General features: G+C 46.3%; 2 protein-coding genes across 8 annotated transcripts in view; one reads left to right on the forward strand and one right to left on the reverse strand.

The window, feature by feature from the left end:
- Window positions 1-5,373, forward strand: part of npnta (nephronectin a) — a 28,608-nt gene extending 23,235 nt beyond the window's left edge. For all 6 annotated transcript variants that reach the window (XM_048999799.1, XM_048999796.1, XM_048999798.1 and 3 more), the window contains 4 exons: window positions 2,166-2,255; window positions 3,369-3,467; window positions 4,417-4,676; window positions 5,090-5,373. In XM_048999799.1, the coding sequence (XP_048855756.1) occupies window positions 2,166-2,255; window positions 3,369-3,467; window positions 4,417-4,676; window positions 5,090-5,200 (560 nt within the window). In that variant the 3' untranslated portion in view covers window positions 5,201-5,373. The remainder of the gene's footprint in view (window positions 1-2,165; window positions 2,256-3,368; window positions 3,468-4,416; window positions 4,677-5,089) is intronic.
- A 13,935-nt stretch (window positions 5,374-19,308) lies between these two features.
- tbck (TBC1 domain containing kinase) overlaps window positions 19,309-23,418 on the reverse strand; it is a 35,808-nt gene continuing 31,698 nt past the window's right edge. For both annotated transcript variants that reach the window (XM_048999761.1, XM_048999762.1), the window contains exon 26: window positions 19,309-19,930. In XM_048999761.1, coding sequence (XP_048855718.1) covers window positions 19,820-19,930 — 111 coding nt within the window. In that variant the 3' untranslated portion in view covers window positions 19,309-19,819. The remainder of the gene's footprint in view (window positions 19,931-23,418) is intronic.

Below are 23,418 nucleotides of genomic sequence, written 5' to 3' on the forward strand. Positions count from 1 at the left end.
ATTTCGGTGAATTTGGGCTTGTCAGTTGTTCCTACATAACGAAAACGAAACTTCCGGGATTCGCGCCGACAAGCAGGCAAAGCGCTGAGCACCTCGGTCGTCGTCCGACGTGTTGGCGATGTGCGGACCGCCAAAATGTGCCGAATGTTTCAGGTGTGGAGGGTAGCGGACATTTTAATTCGGGATTGAGGTCTGTCCGACGGCTTGGCGTCAGATGGATCCTAATGACATGAAAATGGAGAAATGATAAACAGTCTTCCCCCTGCTGGTGTAGTGATTAAAAACAAATTATGGCTGAATAAATTCGCCTCAGGCCTGATGGGGGATCTCACCCCCCGCGAAGGGGCGATGATGTCAGGTGTCCACGCAACCTGTCAGCTGTCAACTGCAGAATTTTATATAGAGAAACCTCGTGCATGGGAATGGCGGTGTGGTTTAGCTTTGAATGCCACTGTGAGTGGGATTACTGTACGCTTTCAGCAGCTGATTGGTTAATATCGGTTGGAATCTTCCCATCTGTGATTGGCTGCACACAGTAATCCCGCCTCTGGCTTCAGAATTTCTCATGGCTGGCACTGCCCACCTCCCAGGTCACCGGCAGGTCCCTGACCACCCAGACATTTTCCATGAATGAAATAAAAGGACTTTTATCTGATAAGTGCTCGTCTGTGAGTTTATCGCTCTGCGGCTCAAAAGGAGATGGAAGAAGCGGTAAAGTCATGTTTATTTCAACATGCCTGCTTGATAGATCCTGCACCTTGAGAATGTACATGCAGTGAAATGTAGCACATGGTAAATGTGCGTGGAGTCTGTTGCATTAACAGAGCTCGGTGAATTCATTAAATCTTTTTTTGGTCTTTGCTGCATAAATTGTGGTATAAAAATAGCCGGTGGGTAAAAAAAAAATAAAAAATAATCCCACTTGCTTGCTCTCTTTCATTTTGCTGGAGTGCTCTCCGAGGAGATTTCCTCGTCTTCCTTGCCAGCGCAGATAAGGGAACAAACGCGATTATCCTGCGGGCCGCTACAGGCCCCGCCACTGTCGCGCTGGTGTGCCAGGCTGATAACCCTACACCCATCCCGTCGCGCTGGCAGGAGGCGATATGTCACCGATACCTTTGTGCTTAAATCAGGAACCGGCTAATTTAGCACCAGGGGGGTCCTCCTCAGTTTAACCTCCCTTGCTGGTTGAGTGCCCGACATTACCCACGTTCCCCAATCCTACTGGGGCCCCATGTGCAAGGGAGGGCTTGTTGGTCATCTGCGTTCTCCGCTGAGGCCCAGCAGAGTGCTAAATCATGGGGGCCGTGTCTCAGGGTGTCAAGGATCAGGTATTTTATGCTTATGTTTGTGGAATGCTGCAGACTCCACTGCTCCCCCTGCTGGAGACAATCTGCCATTGTGCAGTTAAGGATTTAGTCGTCATGAAAAGAGTAGGCTCCCAGTCAGCCACACAGGAGAAAAGCAGAAAAGGTGGGTTCTAGGTTAGGCTTGAGCTTTGGGATCAGTATGGGTTTAGGCTTGAGTCTTGAACTCGATATATGATTTGGCTTGAGCTTCGCGCTCAGTGCAGGGTTAGGCTTGAACATCAGGTTCAAGGCTGTCCAGTTCGTTTTAGCCTGTGACCTTATAAAGGTACAAAACTGTAAAGTACAGGATCACACAAGGACACCCTGTGTTATTTCAGTGAGGAGCAGGGGTTTATGGGTAGTGCCAGCGGTTACCCACCGCTTGCATCAGAATTACTGTAACACGAGTGCTTTCCAGTGCTCTCCGCTGTCCTAACTAGGAACTGAATTCCAGCATGAGTGATGACATCAAGTCCTCCAACAGCAGCGCAAGGGAATCTTTTCCCTGTGTCATATCAGTCGGTTGTAGGGGGTTTCATTAAATATACTGTAGATTAGATCTAGAAAACCAATTGGGTTTGCTGTAGTGGAATCTGTATCATCAGCTATGACTCGGGTTGTTTTATGAACATTGCCATGAATATTTGAATGTGTGACTGTGATTTCTTTAGAAGGAAGTATAGTAGTTTGTTTAGGCCTGCCGGTGGCACAGTCGTTAAGGATTACACACTTCCTCCACACAGGGTAGTGGGAGTCATAGGTAATGTGCTTCGGTTTGCCGTAAACTTCATGTCTTCCTTTGGTTGTTCTTTATAGTTCCTCGGAATCAGGGCCAAAACAACGTTCTGGGGTTCGATTACGACATCGAGTTGGGGAACACCGCAGAAGAGGCACACGACGACCCTGGTAAGCTGCGCAGTTTTCGCCTGTCCAAAATTGCACTAAAAATGTACATGTAAGGCTTAGATGGCTTAGTGCTCATTGCGGCCCCTCTAGCGGGGCTGTTTCTGCCCTACAGAAAAGCCACATCTCAGCTACATAACGAATTATTTATCAAATCCATTTCTGTTTGCAATCAGCCCCGAAAACAGCAAAAAACGCACCATTCTCATGCCTAAGAGAACAGGATGGGCAGATGCATAGTCTTCTCTAATAGAAAGTTTGGCAACAGATTTGGCTGCAACAAAATCATATGACCTAACGGTGCGAGTACGCCAGGTGTTTGCTTTGGCAAGCGGGCCCTTCGTCTCATTGGCCAGGCTCAGCGCAGAGAGGGTTTTCATTGGCCAGGAAAAGGTAGGAGAGTTGAGTGATGAACATGGGTCCAGTCCAGAATCTAATTTGTACAGCGATGTGTGGAATAATGCCGGCTGTGTTTTTGGAGCTGCCAAGTGAACTGTGAACTGGTGGGGGGGTAGTTATTCAAAGCGCTCTCTGCATCCTCACAGTAATACATTTACTTTGTAGTGTAACGGCCGGCTTGCAGGGTAAGAGAGATTGGCACGTAACAAGAGATTTCTTTGAATTAATTGAGTAAATCAAATACTGGGTATCTTTTCCAATTCGATCCGCCGTAGCTCTCTTTGTTGTCTGGTTTATAATTACATTTCTCCCCAGGCAGCTCTGAAGTCACTCACGCGGCAGTGTCACTCGTCCTCGTGTCTTCACGTTCTTCTCAGTCATGTGGCCAGTGCTGGTGCTTACCACCACTCAAACTACGCATTCGCATTGAGGGCCCTCTGTCGACTATAAGTAGTGACTACGCTAGCAGTCACTTTTTGAGTGGGGGGGGGGGGGGGGGGGGCTAGAAACAGCAAACTCACCCATGCATGTAGCCCTAGCTTAGCCTAGCATAGCCTAGCTTAACTTATTTTAGCATAGCCTAGCTTAATTTAGCATAGCCTAGCTTAACTTATTTTAGCGTAGCCTAGCTTAATTTAGCTTAGCCTAGCTGGAACCATTGCGTGGAAAGCTGAGAGCTTTGCAGACATCTGAGACGGGTCACACATCCATGTACAGATGCCGGTTTCCTGAGCTGCACCTTCGACGACGGGATCTGCAGCTGGATCAGCGACAAGGAAGGGGACCAGCACTGGGAGACCACGGAGGACCCCTCGGGTAACACCTGCACCCCTCATTTGATTGGCTCTTCCCAGTTAGCCACCTTCTTCTTCTCTCAGAGCTATACTGACTAGGACCGTACACAGGGGCAGGACTACAGGGGCCCCAGTTGAAAGCTGACTGGCCCCTGGAGTGTCCCCTCCCCAAACTCACCAGTTCAAAGCATATCATTGGCTGGCCTCTCTAGAAATGATGGCCCCTTTTGTGCCCTCCACCTTAAAAGCAATCCTAGAATAACTTCTGAGGACGTTTGGGTCAGAGTCCATTTGGGTCAATGCTTGTTATGCATTTTAATGAGGCTGGGTATATATCCAGGTCTGAAACTGAAGTGGGACACAAATCGATTTGAGCAAAAATGGAATTGTTTTTGAAATAGTGCTTTCCGTTAGTGGGGCTGTCTGCATTTTGAAGAGGTATGCAAGCAGATAGATGTGACGTTACGTCATTCAGACACTCGCTGAAATTGTACTTTGGTTTGAAAAAGTCATTATTAATCTGGAGCCAAAGTCTCTCTGGCCTTTTCGGTTAGATTATGCTCCTTGCTGATGTTAGGTTATCAGGGAGTAACGTATATTAATTGCTTCTAGCTTAAGTTAACCCAGCTAACTGAGAAATCCTACTTCAGGGAAAACTCCACAGAATGCCAAGAGATCACAAACACGACCAGGTTAATCGTTGAGGTAGAAACACATCCATCGTCCAACCACATAGCCTTTGTCAGGGATAGTCGGGCCTATCGGTAGCATAGTGGGGCCGAGCTACATATGCAGATTGGTGGTATTCGAACCTTCAGCCCAGCTGAAAAACCAATCCAGTCATTTTCAGGGTAGTAATTTGAAATAATAGTCCGAAAAACTTCTGCATTATATATGAAAATGTGCTGTATTAAAAGCTTATTATTCATTCGTCCTCTGTTTTCTGACCTTGTGCTATGTCCCGCCTCCAGGAGGGAAGTACCTGACCATCCCTGAGGTGTGGGGCCGGCGGAGTGGGCGTGGGGCGCGGCTCGTCATCCCGCTGGTGGCGCCCTGGGATGCCGGCGACCTCTGCCTGTCGTTCCGGCACAAGCTGTCGGGGCATCACGTAGGCGTCCTGCAGGTCTTCCTGAGGAAGGCCCAGCAGCACAGCCCGGCTGTTTGGGGCCGCACAGGGGGCCATGGCTGGAGGCACACGCAGATCACCCTGTGGGGTGTCGGCTTGGAGAGCGTGAGTACCACAGCGCGGTGCGGGCACTGGCCAGCAAGGGGGAGCAGGGGTGTAGTGATGGACAAAATGATGTTTCATGAACCATTTGCTGTACTTCTTGACTCCAGTAGATGGAGCTCTCCGTACAAAAAAATGGCACAAAGCATGCCCCAAAACAAGCCAAGAGCACCATCTAGTGGGGGCCAAAAATACAGCAAATGGTTCATGGAGCCTCATTTAGCCATCACTATTAACCCGTACTGTTCAACCTCCTTTGAAAGTGGGTGAATGTTCCCTGGCTTGGTGCTAGGGTTGGTATAGGGCTGCTGGAGCCTTGCTGTCCCACCCGCTTGATTTTTTGGTAAAGAAAGACACATCAGGGCCACCTCCTCTCCCTTCCCGCCTCTGGGGCTCACGGCGTCCACTTCCCGCAGGTGATCCTGAAGGGCGAGCGGGGGAGGAACCGGAGCGGTGAGATCGCGCTGGATGACATAAGCCTCCGGAGAGGCGCCTGCACGGAGGAGCATAGCCCGAGGAGACTGTAATGTGGGGGGGGGGGGGGGGACTCCAAAAATAAAAACAAAACAAAGAAAAAAATGCAACACTGCCCCCCTCGCCTGTATACCCCGAGCCCCTGCAGGCCGAAGATGCCGCATTCAGCCGAAAAGAAAAGGATGATGTCAAGCTTCAGGCACTCTGCCCCAGCCCCCAGCCCCCAGCCCCCGCCCCCAGCCCCTATTGTGCTTGTGTCACTTGACCTGCGGTGTTACAAGACCGAGCAAAAAGAGTCCGAAAAATCCAGTGACAACATCGCACCCCTGCGTCTGAATCGTTTCCGGGCCTCACTCGTTTCCACGCGCTCGGCGCCACCACAGGTTGCCCCGAGTATGGCCGTGTCTGAAGACAAAGACCCACGGAGTTGCGGTGCCGGCGATGTTTGACCGCGGCCGTTCGAATGCTGGGGTTAGGCATCTGACCGCAAAACATCCAACTGTCATTAAATCCACAGAATTACGTTGCAGCAATACGATTGCCGTCTGACATGCGCTTTTGTTTTAATTTTGAGGATAGTCCCAGAATTCCTTGAAAATACCTTGTTAACGGCAGTGTTATTCACTGTCGGCAGTGTTATTCACTGGCGTCAGTGAGAGTTTTCGTGCTAATATCACGCAAGTAGATTCTCAGCATGAATTTGGTTTCCTGATCACTCAGACCCCATGCTTTGACCAAGTGCTTGACAAAAACAAAGAAAATGTAGAGTTTTCCAAAGCATAATTGGCTGAACAGCTTAAAAAGCATGTTCGAATTTTCGGCAGGATGTGGTGTGATTGCATGTTTTGTTTTTTTCATATTCAGAGTTGTTTCACTATTTTTTTAACATATTTCAATGACGGTCTGACTCAGACTGTACTGTACCATATCTGTAATTTCAGAATCGACTTTGTTTTTCGTGTTTATTATTATGATAATATTGGTCTTGAATTATTTTCAAGTAATGAAAGGTATGTTATTGTAAATGTAGCCAAACTGTGTACGTTTCAATAGATTAATGCTTCTATAAGGAAATGTGGTGTATTACTATTACATGAAGTATTGATCTGGAAGTATCGATTATCCTTGTAATGAAAGATGAGTGTTGAATATGGAAGAAGGCGTGGACTTTTCAGCCCAGCGCCTTTTTAATTGACAACCTTTGCACCCCGCATTAATTTCGATCCTCCTTCCATGTTTGAATTTTATTTAATGGACAGCTGTATAATTTTCACGTGATTCGCTTTATGTCACAGTGTTTGGTTTTCGACCGATCCTCCAGTTATTCTCGATCGCGCGACTCGTAGATTTTGCAGGATTAGTGGTTTCCGTTTGATTCACTGAAGCCGTTACTTTCGGGGTCTCGTTCTGCAATATTCCACCGCATAGTAAGGTGCAGCTAAACAAAAAACTGCTACCGAAGGAAACACCAGCCCCCCCCGGTTTAAAAATTCAGTCCATCCATTCCTGACATCCTCAGAAAATCACCCTGTCAGGTACTGTACACTGTTCCTGCTGATTTTTAATCATTTATCACCTCAAAGGCTGTCAATTAAAGTATAATTATGCACCTGATTTTTTTTGTGCTTTGTGCTATTGAAGCTAATTCATCCGGTTGGATTTGAAACGTCTCTGCAGATTCATTATTTATTTGCATAAACTCCCGGGGCTAGGGAAAAATACCTCTGCATGATTAATTAAAATGCATTATTTGTATGACTTTTATACTATTATATTCTATAACACTCATGCTGACAATATGGGAAGGATTCCAAATATAAAAATTTAATCACAAATTGGTTTGTACTGTATTCTGTGTGTAAGCAAAACCAATACAATTTTTTTCCAGATTAATGAATTTTAATTTGATATTAATTTTAATTCACTTTCGCAAAAGTGAATGTAATGAATTAATAGGGTTGATGCAACGAAAGCATGAATCCACAGAATAAATTGAAGCTCTGCATAAAGAACTGGGAATTCTGGGACGTGACATTAATCATAATCATGATGCACGCTGATCAACAACTTGGCCCACAAACCTGGTCCTAAACAGCTCTTAAATGTTTGCGCTGTTTACTAATTACGATTGTTACATGCACAAAACCTTCATTTAATAAATATGAAATCCATCAATCCGTCTTCCATAATGGAAATTCTGGAGCCTATCCCAGCTTGGGAGACCTGCGATGCCAGTGTGCCGAAGGGCGCGCGCACACACGCACGCACGCACGAGCACACACACACGCGCACACAGACACACACAGCCAGCGGCGGCATCTGAACCCCTAACTCACTAGCTGTAGAATATTTGAACTAGTGTGGGGCAGTGTGTGTCCCTGTGGATTAAGCCTCTGTCACTGTGATCAGAAAGCTGCTGGTTCAAACCCATGTGGCTGGCAGAGAATAAAGCAGAGCTATCCTGTTAAAAATTAAAGCAAGAACAAAAGCTAACATTTACAAACACACAATCTATTCCCCAAAGGAGGACATGCGGTATTTATAAACTTAGAAAAACTGGAACTGGATTTTTTAGAAATAGTTTATTAATAATGTTTCCATTACGTTTGGTAACTAAGACGGGCGGATGAATGGGGGATTACAGTCCTCCTGAAATTTACACCGCGCCGCATTTGCACGGCTCTGCTTCAAAGATGCCGAGCTTGGCTCCAGCGACATTATTTATACTAGATCAAGTTCTATATTTACGATAAAATGGGCGAACTTTGTGCATCTGCAGTCGCCGCTGTAGAGATGAAAGACGTATACCACACATCTTAACAAGGTCAGCTAATGTGCCATCCTGTTCTCCGTTACATAAAACACGGTGTTTATTCGTCTAAGAATAGCACCGAGACGCAAACCTCGGTTATGCGTGAGGCGTGCCGCCAAAAGCACTGGCTAATTCAGTTTTGTTTCAGGATTTTTTTTCTTGGCTCCTGTGTTAAGTACATGCAGAAATCAACCCAACTATGAGTAATACTGACCTTTCTGTCAGCGACACTGTTCCTGCCATTAATCACGCTGGGTCACCACAGAGGGAGAATACGAGACAATGCTGATTAACTGGATCTACTGTACAGAGTCATGCGCGGACCAGGCAGGCAGAAATATACCTATAAGAACGGGCGAGGGCTGAAAACTTAATTGTCGCTCTTTACGTTTGTCGGCAGTAATTCCAAATTTGGAAGTTACGTGTTATATTTTACGTTTGTGATGGATCGTGTTAAAATGAGCTGATATTTTTATCTGGAGCATTCATGCATCCATCCATCCATCCATCTACAGGGTCACAAAGAAAGCAAAGGATAGAAGGTAAAACACCCAGAATGGGCCATCAGTCCATCAGAGGGCATCACAGGCATATTTAGAGACACCTAATCACATATGTGATTGGAAGGTCATTGATTCAAATCCCAGGGTCAAGAGAGTGATGCTACCATTGGACCCCCAGTTGCTCCATGAGAGAAGCACTACATGATTGGCCAACTCAATATTTATGAGCGACGCACTACCTGATTGGCCAGTGAACATCAACATATGCTGCCGTTTTTTTTTTTCCTGTCTAAGGCATTCACTGGCCAATCAGGGACGGCTTATCTCATGAATATTAATAAGATTTCCTGAACCACCCTGTGAAGCGCAAATTTGCCTCCAGGGACTGGCTGACTCCGTGTTCTCAAAAAACGAAAAAGAAAGTATGGATTAAAGAGCCTGCCAACTAAATGAAAACGCAGCGTAAAAATGAAAGATCATGGCAAATGTCTGCCGGGACGCAGAGAGGGCGAGTTACTCCCGGCTTGGCAGCCTCGGGGCGCAGGCATGTAACGAATGCCTGTAAGCTCTCGACCCATAAATAGACGGCCTGGCTTGGGCTGCGGCCTGAAGAATGAGACCCAGGGCTCATGTGGGAGCCTGAGTCACGTTCATCTGTTTCCACTCGTCCAGCCGGGCTTGTGCCGCTGCTGAGCATAAATGGGCATTATTTACTTTAGTTAAAAAAAAACACAATCTAAGCTGATAAACACTGTGTAAATGAATAAGGCAGCTGTTCCTATAAAAAAAACTATCCGGCGCATGCAGGGCACAGGCACCATAAGGCAAGGACCCAAACGAGCACAGACACACATCGGTGCAGATGTCACATGACACCGTACGGGACGTGCTGCCATGCTAGGCCCCTGTCCCATATGGTCCCCTTTGCTCCGTAGCTCTCTACAATCCCAGACCTGCCTTGTGAGCCTGTGCATTATAACACCCACCCAAAGGGCTCTGCACAAGAGCAAAATATTGACCCATAGTCAGACTATGCATGTCACCTTGCGGAAAGTATAGCGGTAGATATTTCAGACTCCCCCTGCTGGCTTGGAGGTGATTCATCACTTGTTATTCTTGGCACAGTAATACCTCACACTACATCAGTCATTGGTTCCTAAAGAATTTAGAATTTAGTTATTGTCATTGTTGACACACCACAGCTCACAATAGCAAAACGTGTCCTCTGCATTTAACCCATATGTGACAATGTGACACAGCAGTGGGCAGCTAATTCAGCAGCCGGCAGCAGTGCTTGGGGGCGGTATCTTACTCAGAGTCTCTCAGTGGCAAACGATTTAGACACTATAAATACCTAATAAGCATTTCCATTAAATATATAAATGTCATTAATGCTAAGGAAAGTAAATATTTTAATATTTTCGTTTTCTAAGATTTTATTTTAAAATACATGTAAACATTTTATAAGATTATTATACATAATATGTTATTTTACAAATTTTAATATCGCCTGACCAACATAAGGTTGCGTAAACCAACTTAAAATGATTTATATTTTCCGCCATATAGGTACTGTATTTTTAACAAAAAACCGACGTAAAGTCGAATTGACGTATGACGGGGTATTACTGTATATACAACCTGCAGGACAATTAGTGTATCGACGATTTAAAAGCAAAACATAACATGACATAAATTGATGACGTAAGTGTGACTGATATATCATTACATCATTCTCTTCTCCCTAATCCCGCTAATTTTGTTTTCCAGCTCGTTAAACTTACATCGCTGTTTCTTCCAGTCAGCTGTTGCGTCTAAGACGTTCTTGAAACATGATGCAGGCCCCTAGTGTTAATAATTCCGTTCACTTAAAAAAACAATCCTTTGCTTGTTCGCTCCGGTTGTCTGTTTTTGATCAACGCAATTACCCGAATGTCCCGTATCTGATGTTAGTTTAGATTTCCATCGGTTAAAATTGCTGCTATCCAACGGCGCGGTATTTTGGTATACTTGTAGCTTTGGTTCACTCTAAACTGAAAAATGAAGTTTGACGTATTTTGTGTTTGTTTCACCTATATTTATATCCAGGGGTGCACATCACTACTACGCATGTACGCATTCGTCGTATATGCAAATACTTATTTCACGTTGTTATGAGAAGAAATCAGCGTTCATTTGAGCATTTATACCTTGAAATGAGTATAAATTAGTCACATAAAAAAATCCACGATAATTTCTTCGCGTAACAGCGCGAGAAAGCACATTAAATACGTACGCACTTACGCTGCTTGCGACAGGCCTAATCACAACCCTCCCAGTGCGCCCCCTCGTGGTCTGGCGGCCCCTGCAAATGCCAGGTTTGCCTGGGCTATGTGCCAGCCCAAATAAGCTCATATCCATAATGCTCCTCTTCCTGTCTCAATCCATCCATCCTCACTTATTCTGGACAAGGTCAAGGGCCTGCAGCATGTCCCAGGCAGCACAGACAGGGGTGCATAAGGTCCAAACACCATCACACACTATGTGCAACTAAAAGCCCCAACCCTGAGGGTGTGAAACCACTGCTCATTCCACCACATCAGGTCTCTAAAATTTTAATGACCTAATATTTTATACCTCTGGCAACAAAAAAAAAACTGTTGAATTTCTACTGGGCAGAATTGGTCATGTGACCCAGGATGCGACTGATTAATTAGAGCGGTCTCCTAGATGGAAAGCATCTCCATTTACAGGTGTAAATCTGCTGTGAAATGCAGAACGGCCGCGTCTGGGAATCACTCACCTGCCGAAGCCAGCTGGTGCTGCTCTGTCCTGCTGAGGCTTTCATTTGCGGGGTGAGTGATGGACCAATAACAACCCACGGACAGCATAGCCGGTGTGGGACACAGCAGCCAGACAGACCTATAAAACTGAATAAGCTAAATGTGCAAGTACAGTCAGAGCTGATGTCAGGTTAAGATCTAAGATAAAAGTGTGTAGCACTATTACAGTTTAATAGTGGTACGATTGAGGTAGACGTTTGTAAACATGGAAAGTCTATCATTTATCGCAGGTGTATGAATGGGTTCTGTGTGCCTGTGCAGTGGAAGGCGTTTTGTTCAGATCCATTTTTGCTCCCTGGGAGGATATACGAGTTGGCTTATTTGAAAACATGATTAATGGCTTTCTTAGTGTGTCCTGTGATGGACTGGCATCCTGTTGAGGATGTCCCCTGCCTTGTACCCTGTGCGATGGATGGATGGATGGATGGACACACACATACACAGGCCAGTCTCCATCAGATAGATAGATAGATAGATAGATAGATAGATAGAAGAATGGACACACACACAGGCCAGTCTCTATCAGATAGAATGATGTATGGATTGATGGATGGATGGACACACACATACACAGGCCAGTCTCTATCAGATAGATAGATAGATAGATAGAGGGATGGATGCATGGATGGATGGATGGTTAATCTGGTCAAAGCACGATGGGCCTTGCAGCCGTCTATAACGTGCCAATCCATTCTCTGAGGCTCACACTAACACACTTCGAGTTTCCTGCTTTCCAAGAGGAGCCGAGGACATGAATAATTGTGGATAAAGTGGATTATATCCGGGTGATTTTACAGAATGAATAGTGGATTTATACTTTCCATCCAAAATGCAGGATTGCGAGGGTGCACGACTATTTCTGAAATGTAAATGGACACAAATGTACAACGTGAAACATCAAACAAATTGGAAAATTGAAGAGCATATTAAATCGCATCGATTAATTCATTTTTCTGTGCTGTGAACCAATTTAGAAAATCATGGCAATTGCTCCCTGATATTTAAATGTGGGTTTAAAAGCCACTTTCTGGAAAGATCCCCCTACTGATGGGTGGCTGTAATTGCAGGGAGAGACAGAGGTGTCTGGCCATCAAATTCACACAGGTAATGTGAGAAGAAAAGAATGTTAGTGTCATTCGGGTTTCAGCAAAAATAAAAGGTGATGGCAGGTTTCGGCTGGGCCGTGTCTCACCTGTCCACCGCCAAGAGCAGAATGTCGGTTTGACTCCATGACGATCTCCATGGTGACAAACTTAACAGCCTCTGCTATTGTTCGAAAGGACCGAGAAGTTCCTGAGCACAGATTAGAGCTCTGTGGGTTTGAATAACTGGTTGAATATCACTTTGTCCAGACGTTAGTGTTTAATTAAGAAGTGCCATCTCAGTGATAGTAATTACAGCAGTGTGTGGCATTTGTACCAAACACAAAGAAGCAACAGTAAATGGGTAGATTTTTTTTATATATACAAATTCAGGGATAGGAAGAGTGACTGAAGGGAAGTCATTTATATTCCTGGTGAGAAAACATGTCTGCTGAAATTTAACACTAACTTTCGCTTCTGTCTGCTCATTAAACAACTCTGGAATGTTCTTACCAGTGGCACACATGGGGGCAGTGTAACTTGCACTGTCCGTGCAGAGAATTGTGGATAAAATCGAAGTTAATTTTTCGAATGCCCACTTTCCATCCAGCCTTCCAGCTGTTTCCCTTGTGGCAAGCCTGTAGGTCACTCAAGGAAGCAGAAAGCTATGGATGATGACCTCCCTCATGTTGGCTTCAGCGGTGCTGAAACGGCAACTCAACAGTCACTAGAACGACCTGTAGATCAAGGCTGGGAAACCTGTTCCAAGGAGGGCCAATGTGGATGCAGGTTAGTGGGAGGCCCTCTCAATCAACCAATCACAGAGGGTCCCCAGGACTGGAGTTGAGAACCACTGCTTTGTTATTGGCTTATTGATAGGTGATCCCAAAAATCCACACCCACACTGGCCCTCCATAGATCCAGGTTCACCACCCCTGCTGTTGATAGCCCCAGAGAAGGCTTCCCTGGCAGTTGAGCCCGACATACACAGCATACTGATAATATCAGATCAAGCACAGAGGTCTCTCTGCCTGTTGCTGATACCCCGCATGTGTTTATCGAGCCTGCAGTTGAAGTATAAAATCCCGCCTACATGCTATAAAGTCCTCCAGTAGATAGAGGGTGCTATACACCAGTGAGAAGAAAACTTCCTTTACAACTACTAGCTACAAACTACCAAAAAAAAATCAGGGTACGATTTAAAATGCGTACTAAAATGAGTGTTATAGTAAATGCTAACGCAAGAGATTGTTTTTGCCAGGAAACACATCCTAAAAGACCTCCAGGTTTTGGGGAGCCAGCAGCTTGAAGTTTGTAAGGTATAAGAAGGTGTATTGTGCCTGGACTGAATTTAGACACCTAGACTACTATGGATGCGATTCATTAGACTATGTGAGATACCTTTCATGATACCCACGAAAGTCAGCCTTTGCTATAAAAAGACTGGGCTGCAACCTTGTGGGGGAGGGGGAGCGTGATGGGGAGCTCTCACTATAAAGCCGGCATGATGGTCGCCAGCACCAACAGGTGTGAGCACAGCAGGCGGGTCTGCAGCTGATGTTTGCTGAAATCCGCACCCCCCTCATAGACCCAAGCCAGCAGACTGTCATGTTTAGCACCACCGGCCAAGAAGACAGCTTTCCCCGGTTACTACCTCATCCGTACCGCTGGAGGAGACGACCCAGTCGTGACAGAAGATCTGCATCTTCTGTTTTTTTTTTCTCTTAGTCATCATGCGACTCTGCTTGCTTACTGCTGCAAGATGTTTTGCTCAGCAATGTCCCTGGTCACCTAGGAAGCGTCTGACTCAGGCGGAGGACATGAATCTGAACCGAAGAGATTTTAAATGTAAAGCGGGCGCCTTCCTGTCGCTCACACTGCAGCTGGGCAATGGTGGGCGACACTGTGTCACACAGGATTTGGACTCCGCCAGCGGTCGGATGTAATAGGAACGTTCTGCCGATTTCAGACTCCCAAACAAAACCTGCTCAGGATTTACACAATGCTGCCCCGAAACATGCACAACACTCTGAGAATCGGAGTTGTCTTACCCTACCTCGGTGGTCTTCAGGGTCGTACGGCAAGCACAGGTGAGAGTCCTGGCACTCCTACTTGCTACAGATCAGGCCAAAGGCTACATCGTCCATGTCAGGCACGGAGTGGCACTAATTCTCAGTCCAGGAGTCTTGTGCCCAAAACCAACACATTTTGTCTTATTTCTGGGGGAGCTCTGATAAATGATGCCACAGTTCAAGTCTTATTATCTCTATAAATCTATTACTGACATTTCACGAAGAAAATAAATAATAAATACCCTACCATATTGAACTGTTCAAGGAGTCTGACTTTTTCAGCCCTGCCCAGTCTCTTCCTAACATCCATCGTCTGAGAAAATTCCAGTGATTAGCGATAGCGAGCGATTAGTTGTGGCACTTCTGCAACTGCGCTCACTCAGTTCTAATGACAAGCGATCACTCTGATGTGCCTACTGCATATTTGTGCATTTCTCTATGCAGAGCAATCGTGGGCTATTTTGTGTGACATATCTTGCTGGTTTACATTCTGAAGCGTTGTTGCAGAGCCTCCCGATTGGCCACCCTGGGCCTGAGTTTCCCGATTGGCTACTCTGGGCCATTAATAAGAAGTAATCCTCCATTAACTTCTACAATTAAGCCCCTCAGACTTCAAGGCGTAATGAGAGGCAGGGAAATCTCAGGGCAGCCCGAAACAGTGCAGGATCTTCCTGAGGTTACGTGCATTCAGAAACTAGTCATGGAGACAGTCTGCAAAGGGGAAGATCTAACCTTTTTGCAAACTGAAATGTCAGTAGATGTTGCCTTGCCTAATTTCACATGGAAGAACATGTTTATATAACTGACCACAAAGATGAAGTGATATGCTCTCCATCGGATACCTGGGCAGGAGCCAGATGTCAGAGAAACATAACAAATGGCTAGCTGAAGCACATATGACTGATACGCTGAAAATAACCAGAGACATTCTATCTACATGGATTTTCCCTCCAGCGAATCCCATCCAGGCCCCCTGAAGGCCTACCTGAGATGTCAATCCTGGGGGGAGTTCTAGGCCCCATTGATGTCCTCCAAGTGCGTCTAGGGTTTCTGCCAGCCGGTCTCAGCCACCCCAGGGACGAAAACAGAGGGGCCAATCCTGACACGGCGTCAAATTCTGTGCAACGTGTAGACCTTACTTTCAATTATCATATGAATAAAGTGACAAGGTACAGAGTTCACAGTGTGGGTAGGATTACAGCATATTATTCGGATATTAGACAAGCATTCATAGCTAATCCAAGACGCTTGTGCGGAAGGCCGGTGTAATCAAGTGATGTATTTACAATGAGGCAACTGAAGAGTCCTCCAACTGACTCAGAAAGAGACCGCAACCGTCAGCCGACGGCATGGACCCAGCAGAGGGTTCTGGAAAACAAGCGAGGCGGCCAGGAGGAAGTATGCACATCAGGAAGAAGGATGTTGGAACTGTCCGCCTCCATTGTCTTTGGAAGAACCTCCACAAACACGGCCGAACATAAGAGACATAAATGGTCGGCGGATGCGTCATTTTGGAGGTCAGGAACCGCCTGTGACCAAACCAGTGTATCAGGGCTTGAAAATCATTCTTTATACTAAACAATAAATTGCTAATGCTAAAATGCTTGGTCTTCTGGATCCATCCATCCATTTTCCAGACCACTTATCCTACTGGATCGCGGGGAGTCCGGAGCCTATCCCAGAAGCCTATCCGGGCACGAGGCAGGGAACGCAGGATGGGGGGCCAGCCCATCGCAGGGCACACACACACACCATTCACTCACACATGCACACCTACGGGCAATTTAGCAACTCCAATTAGCCTCAGCATGTTTTTGGACTGTGGGGGGAAACCGGAGTACCCGGAGGAAACCCCACGACGACACGGAGAGAACATGCAAACTCCACACACGTGTGACCCAGGCGGAGACTCGAACCCGGGTCCCAGAGGTGTGAGGCGACAGTGTTAACCACTGCACCACCATGCCTGAATTCAGCCATTCCTCATCTTCTTAACAATTAGTATGTGAGCAAGTCCGTCCTCAAGCTGTTACAGGCAAGCAAGCAGCACCTGGTTAAGGATGGACTACATTTTGTTTCTAAATGTATTTATTTATTTGCCTGACTGAGACTGTATCAATAGCAATTTATGCAGCTTTTGCGTTTCATACCACGTTCATACACTCCTGCTGGTTATGCTGGCCAGAATTCTGTAGGTTGTCAAGGTGACCAGAACTTTCTCCTATAACACTATTTACAGAGCATTCATAGGCAATTGTTCACTGAGAAGCATTCTTTTCTTTAAAAAATAAGGACAAAAATGTGAGAAGGGTTAAGAGGGAAAAGGTCAGTCAGAAGCTCTTCTAGGCTTTGCTGCACTGGAGAAACATTGTGGTCCAGTAAGGCTGCCTATTCAGCCTTGGGCAGAAAATCCCTTTGTCACAATACAGCTGGGGCTATGGCACATTCTTCCTGAAGGGGCTGATTCAGCCGCTGTGTTCTGACCAGACCTGCACTTTCCGAGAACTCACAAGTGTTTCAGGTGACAAAAAGCTTTTCATTTCTATGCTACTAAGGCAAATTTCTAATTACACGCATTTACAAAGGAAAAGGGCCTACAGCCTGGCCACAAGCACTTCAAGAGGATGCATTTCCCAACGTGCATCTGCACTAATGTCTGCTCCCCTCAGAGTCTCCCAATGTGCATCTGTACTGACATACGTTCTCTTTGAGTGTCCCAATGTGCATCTGTACCAAAATCCGCTCTGTCTGAAAGTGTCCCAATGTGCGTCTGTACCAAAGTCCGTTCTCTCTGAAAGTGTCCCTATGTGCATCTGTACCAAAATCCGCTCTGTCTGAAAGTGTCCCAATGTGCGTCTGTACCAAAGTCCGTTCTCTCTGAAAGTGTCTCAATGTGCATCTGTACTGACATCCGCTCTCTCTGAAAGTGTCCCAATGTGCATCTGTACCAAAATCCTTTCTCTCTGAAAGTGTCCCAATATGCATCTGCACCAAAGTTTTTGCGGTATCAGTCATTGTCTGGCAACAAGCAGAAGGTTGAATGTGTGTCCAGCTCCTTCAACATTGGGTCTCCAAGGGACTTCAGACAGGACTCCTCCTGAAGTAGGTTTACTTTTGAGTGGATTGGGGGGGGGCAGCTTGGAGGGCTCAATAAAACCAACCAGCATGGACAATCCCATAGAAATAATCATGGTTATGATTCTTCAGAAAAAAACCCAAAGCACCAAAACTAGATGTAAAACAATTAGCCGTGGAAAAGCAAAATGGTGGGGGGATATTAGCCCTCACTTAATGCCCCACCCATCGTGGGAGTGGAAGCATCATGTCTTCCATCACCAGCATAACTTAGCACTATGCGTAAAAGCCCACTAAACAAAGACGAGTGACCTTCCGTGAGGGCGAGGATCCGGCAATTGCCACCATCACCTGAACAGACCCCCCCCCCGCCATGTGCCCGATGTGACACCGCTGGTCGCACATGCCGGCAGCTCCCCTACGCCAGTGACGTCTCCTCTGTAATTCAGTGTGACAGTTCCATGCGGCAAATCATTCTGCGGCCCTTTAAATCTGAACATAGCCTCAGAAGACTCAGGAAATCACTAACCGTTTTTAATTAGAACAGCACAATATATATATAATAATATAAACCGGCACCTTGACAGACATTTCTGCTGGAAACATTCATCCCTGTTAAAAATAATATAAATGACTGAATATAAATGATCTGTCCCCCTTGGCACTGTTAATTCTGAATCATCACCAGTATGAATTTCTATTCACTAATGTGAAATAAACAACTGCCTGTACCCCCCCCCCCCCCCCCCCCCAGCCCATAGGAGACTGTTCTGTGAAAAAGAGGCCCTTCACCTCACCCTGTGCCGCAAGCAGCGTAAACAAATCTGACCATTCCAGATCCGATGGGAGAAGTGGACCCCCCCGCTTTGGAACAGCATTTTCACTGTGACAGTGACATGGAGGGCAGCCAGGAATCCAGCTGGTGTAGAAGTCGAAGTTTCCCGAGCCAATCAGAGGATCCCTCTGCTGGCCACAGCCTCGTTACGCTCGTGGAACGTCCTGCTCGCTACGCCACTAACGAGCCGGGCCCGTGAATCACAGACGAAGACAGAACGCAGCCGCGCGCACCGGGGGCATCTTTGGGCCGGGTTGCCCTGGCGACCGGCTACTTGTCTCACAGAGCTGTGGTTAAAAGGCCACATTGTTTCCCTTTCAGTGACAAGAACCCATCAGCGGACAAAAATGCGAGGCCTGGTCTAATAAACACCCAGTGACATCACCTGGACTTGTGTTTAGGCACCAATGCACAGTCCAGACGCCTACCGATTAATTGTACTTGTCTCTCCGAATCGCCCTGAGCATGCAGTCGAGTTTGCAGATGGACTACTGTCCCCTCCATGCCCCAACGACAGGGTTATCTGTAAGCACATATTGTGAATGGGAAAAACACACAATTATTGTGAATTCTCAGATAAAATTATGCATACTTGTTTGTGCGCATACACGCATACACAGACGAAGGTGTGGGATAATTCTGCTCGTTAGCCGAGGAATGCAGCCGCGCCACCATTGCAGGTGGCAAACGACACCGTTTTCGCACCTTTCTGAGTCTGGTGGATGCAGGCAGGGGGCGGAGCCGTGTTAAAAATCGCAGCCTCTCAAGTCCTAAACAGGGCTCCAGAATTCTAGAATCTCCAACGAAGGGGCCCTGCTGAATCTCTTTGGCCCTCGCCACTGGCAGAAGGTGTCGCCCCAACCACAGGACGTCATAACATCCTTCCAGTACCATGAAACTCTGAAGAGTAACATTACACTTCAGAAAAGGAGGACAAAAAAAAAATGTACAGACCATTAATTGGAATTAAAAGCCATTTTATTATGACATGGTGCCGGACAGAAAAGCTGCACAGGAAACGCTGATGAGTGACACAGATTCGCTTTTTCACCTGGTTGCGGAGTTGGCATGAAAATTAATGCTGAACGAAAAAAAAAGAAAAACACACACATGGCCGCGGCTCGCGATACAAACGCCGGCAATCAGTCTCCATAAAAACACCGCCGTGGGTGAGATTTACACGGCGCGCGCGATAAATCGATGGCGCGTGGAGAGTTTTAATCGGATGAAATGTCAGGCCTATCGGCGGTAGCAGAACTAAGGCATCAGTCAGGTGTGGGGAGTAACAGCAGGGGCAGGGGGACGGAGACAGTACAACGTGCTGGCACACACACACTGGAAGCCAGTAACCAAGACATTAATAAATATATTACAAAATAAAAGTCTTATTTTTTTTTTTTTTGAAAATGGCTTTAAAAGAAAAAATAAAAGTCCTGAATGAGACTGAAATGTTTCCAGCTTGAGGGGTGGCTCATATCTGTGGCGAGGGCACGGTGAGCAAGCCTGTGGCTCTTAGCTTGTTGATACCTCCATCCAGGATGCACACTCGGGGGTAGTTCAGCCTCACTAGGTTGGCGGCAAACTGCAGAGGAGGGGGGCAACACAAAAACAGTCACCAAGGGCAGGTCCTCCCATGGGCACTCAGGAGCGGTGCTGAATGGAAAAGAGACCAATATGAGGACATGTGAATATGCAGAGAGGCGGGGCCAAAGGTGATTGGGCCTCTCGGCATGCTTGTCACTTAAAACTGACCAGTTTGCTCATTTACACAGCAGGGCATACACAATGAGAATTCAGACCAAGTTCTCATAGTTGTCAAAAATGAGAGCCGTGGGAGATTCCATAAGTCCATAAGGACAAGAGCTAACACTCAGGCTCCATCCACTTGGGCGTGGTCAAAGCCACATGGGTGAGGCCCAGCCCAAAGGGGTGTGGTCATAGTTACATGGGCGTGTCCAAGAGGTATGTCCAATGTACACGATGGACAAATGAAAACAGGGAAACCGGAAGAGTTATTTTCCCCAGCTTACAACTTTTGACCTTCAGCCTACTGATTTAAATCGCAAGCCAAACAGTAAAATAGCTTGCGTGAATTCTCTCATATCAGGATGTCATTACCAATAGCTGTCTGAATGTCCAATCGGTCAGGACTCCCCCTGCAGAGTCACAGAGGTCACTGCAGCACAAAAAAAGAAGCCTACCCCGAGTCTGCCTTCAAACCCCTGACGGGTGATGTCACAGACGGCAGCGATATGATTACAAGGAGATCAATTTCCAGCAGACCCTTCCCAAAACCCGAAGTATTTTCCCTGGTTCTTTATTGTGCTGAAAGCTAAATGTCGTCAGTAGCGGCAGTCGACACGGAGCGTCGCCACGGGACACCGGCGCTATGAGAAATGAAAGCCGTGGGAGAGATTCCATCAGCGGGCGACGAGTTAACCGCCGGGCTCGCTCGCAGGCGGCCGGCGACGCGAATACACGCGGGAGGAGCACAGTGTCGGGGGAAACTTCTCAGAAACTTTGGAGACATACGACTCGGAAGCTTCCTAGCACACTAATGAGTTTGAAACCCAGAGTGAAAAAAGCCGTCCGAAATCATGAGAAATAAGAAAACAAAAATCAACACTCCCTTATTATTTTACGCATGTAAGGCATACAGAATGTTTTTCTCTAAGGAGGTGCTGATTAACAACTCGTTATAGCTATTTCGGGTTTTTATTTTGTTCCTTAGCTAATTCGGAGTTTTACTCATGTATGTGGATGGATGTTCATTAAATAGGTTAAGCTTAAGCTGATCTGAACAACACTGGAGCCCCTTCCTGAGACTAAAGTAAACTCCAGGGTCCAGGCGACTCCACAAAGCCCATACGGATGCAAGTAAAAGAACTGACCCAAAGGCTCCACCCACTTGGGGCGTGGTCAAAGCCACATGGCCGAGGTCCTGCCCAAAGGGGTGTGGCCATAGTCACATGGGCATGTCCATGAGGTGCTACATGGTGGGCAAATGAAAACGGGGAAACAGAAATAGTTATTTTCCCCAGTATACCTCAACAGCTGAGATATTAGTTAGATAATGTTGAAGTATTTGTTACATGGCAGACATCCATGCAATGAAATGTTTGTGATGAGGCTCAAATAATCACCCATCCAATCACGCAGATAATACACATGCATCACTGAAATATAAATAAGGTGAGAACAAAGCAAACAAGTCAGATATAATAAATATATGGCTATAAGTCAGGAATAAAGTAAACAGATTTTGAAAAAAGTGAGAAATACCAGGTAACAGCTATAAATGCAATAGAAAAAAATGTAAAAGTGTATGTTATAGGCACAGTGCTTAGTGTAAATATAGTAAAGATTCACAAGTAGCTTAGCATCAGTGACTGGTAGTATGACACAATAAAGGAGCTGAGAATTCTGAAGGCTAGTGTGTGAAGCCTTGCAGTTTGAGACTGTACGGTCCTAAAGTGCCTTCCAGACGGTGACCTGGTCATCTTAGCGGTTCTTAAACCCCTTTCTGTTTGACAACTTTCATTTACAGGCAATATATCCATGTTGAAGTCGACTTTGCGTTGCACTATAATTAAACAGCCCGTTCCTCCCTGCTGATCTTGCTGGTCAGAGGTGTGATTTTCGCCTAGCTGTGGTAAGAGCGGTAACCTCGCTAACGGTAACCTCGGTAACGGTAACCTCGGCGTGTAACAGGCGACGCAGGCACAGCACCCCGGCCTACTCCTCACCGCGGCAAGCGGCGGACACCGAAACCCCGCGGAGTCGAGCCGAGCCGACGAGCGATCGCCCGATCGGGCGACGATTCAAAGAAGGGGAACAGTGAAAATCTAAGACGTGATTATTTCTGCCGTCAAATTACTTTCAGCCTGAGGTCAGCATTTTAGAAATCCATTAATGTCAGTCAAATTCAACTTTTCTATGGGACATGATGGGTAAGTATGCCCATCAAACCTTAGCTGAGTCAATCCCCATGAATAATACATACAAAACTTGACATTATAAAGTAGAGATATTTAAATAAAATATTTTATCCTTCTATCAAATAAGCATTAGGTGTTTCGTTATGTTACCTGTCACAGTCACGGATTCCTAAACACTTCCCCTGTCTCCTAACCCTAACCCCCCCAAACTGCAGTAAACCTTTCCCAAGGTGATTAAACGTCTCAATTAAAGACACCACTTAATTAAAAGGCCTGGCTTCACGTTGAAGTTGCACAATGAAAATTAACGTGAACCGAAAGGCCCTCTATTACAACATGGAATACATTCAACTGGTTAATGACCAGCAAATCCAGTGCGGCTCAGTACCGCTGACCTCACACTTGACCTCAGTTCAAACAGGCGACAGCGACACATCCTCTGGAGCCATAAATTGCTCCCCCCCCTCCCCCCAGGCAAGCCCGTTCTTAACAGAGCATCAAATTGTGAACAAATGACCCCTATCTCTATCATCTTACCCTGAAAATGTTGTTGATTAACACATAATCTGTATGACCTTTGGGGTCACTCCCTAAACACAGACTTCCATGAAAGACAGGTGTGCTTATCCGCCTATGACTATTTTCTCATCACTGGACAAAAAATACATATAGAAATGTCAAACAGAAATCTAACTTAATACAGGTCATGCATCACAGCTGCGTAACCGCTATCATATTTACAGGGCAGTACTCCTGATGCCTGCAGACCGCTGTAGGAGGCCCACTGGTCCGTGGTCTGGCAGCTCAGCAGCCCGAACCAGAGCAGCAGAGTCCCTCCCCCCAGATATCCTGCCCCCCTGCCGCCCACCCCCTCAACCGGGAAGTTTTTATAAAACTTTGTCAAAGGCGAAAAGGGGCCAAAATCGGTCATTTTAATAAATGATGCGCACACCTCCATAACAGGACTCTGCAGGTGCCTCTGGTGAACCTAAACGTAGTACCTAGGACTGTGGGTGGATAACAAACTGGACTGGACAATTAACACACAGCACCTGTACAGAAAGGGTCAAAGCAGACTGTACTTCCTGAGGAGGCTGCGGTCCTTCAACATCTGCAGGAAGCTCCTGTGGAT

The sequence above is a fragment of the Brienomyrus brachyistius genome, unplaced genomic scaffold (assembly GCF_023856365.1).
Source record: "Brienomyrus brachyistius isolate T26 unplaced genomic scaffold, BBRACH_0.4 scaffold47, whole genome shotgun sequence".
Taxonomy (NCBI): Eukaryota; Metazoa; Chordata; class Actinopteri; order Osteoglossiformes; family Mormyridae; genus Brienomyrus; species Brienomyrus brachyistius.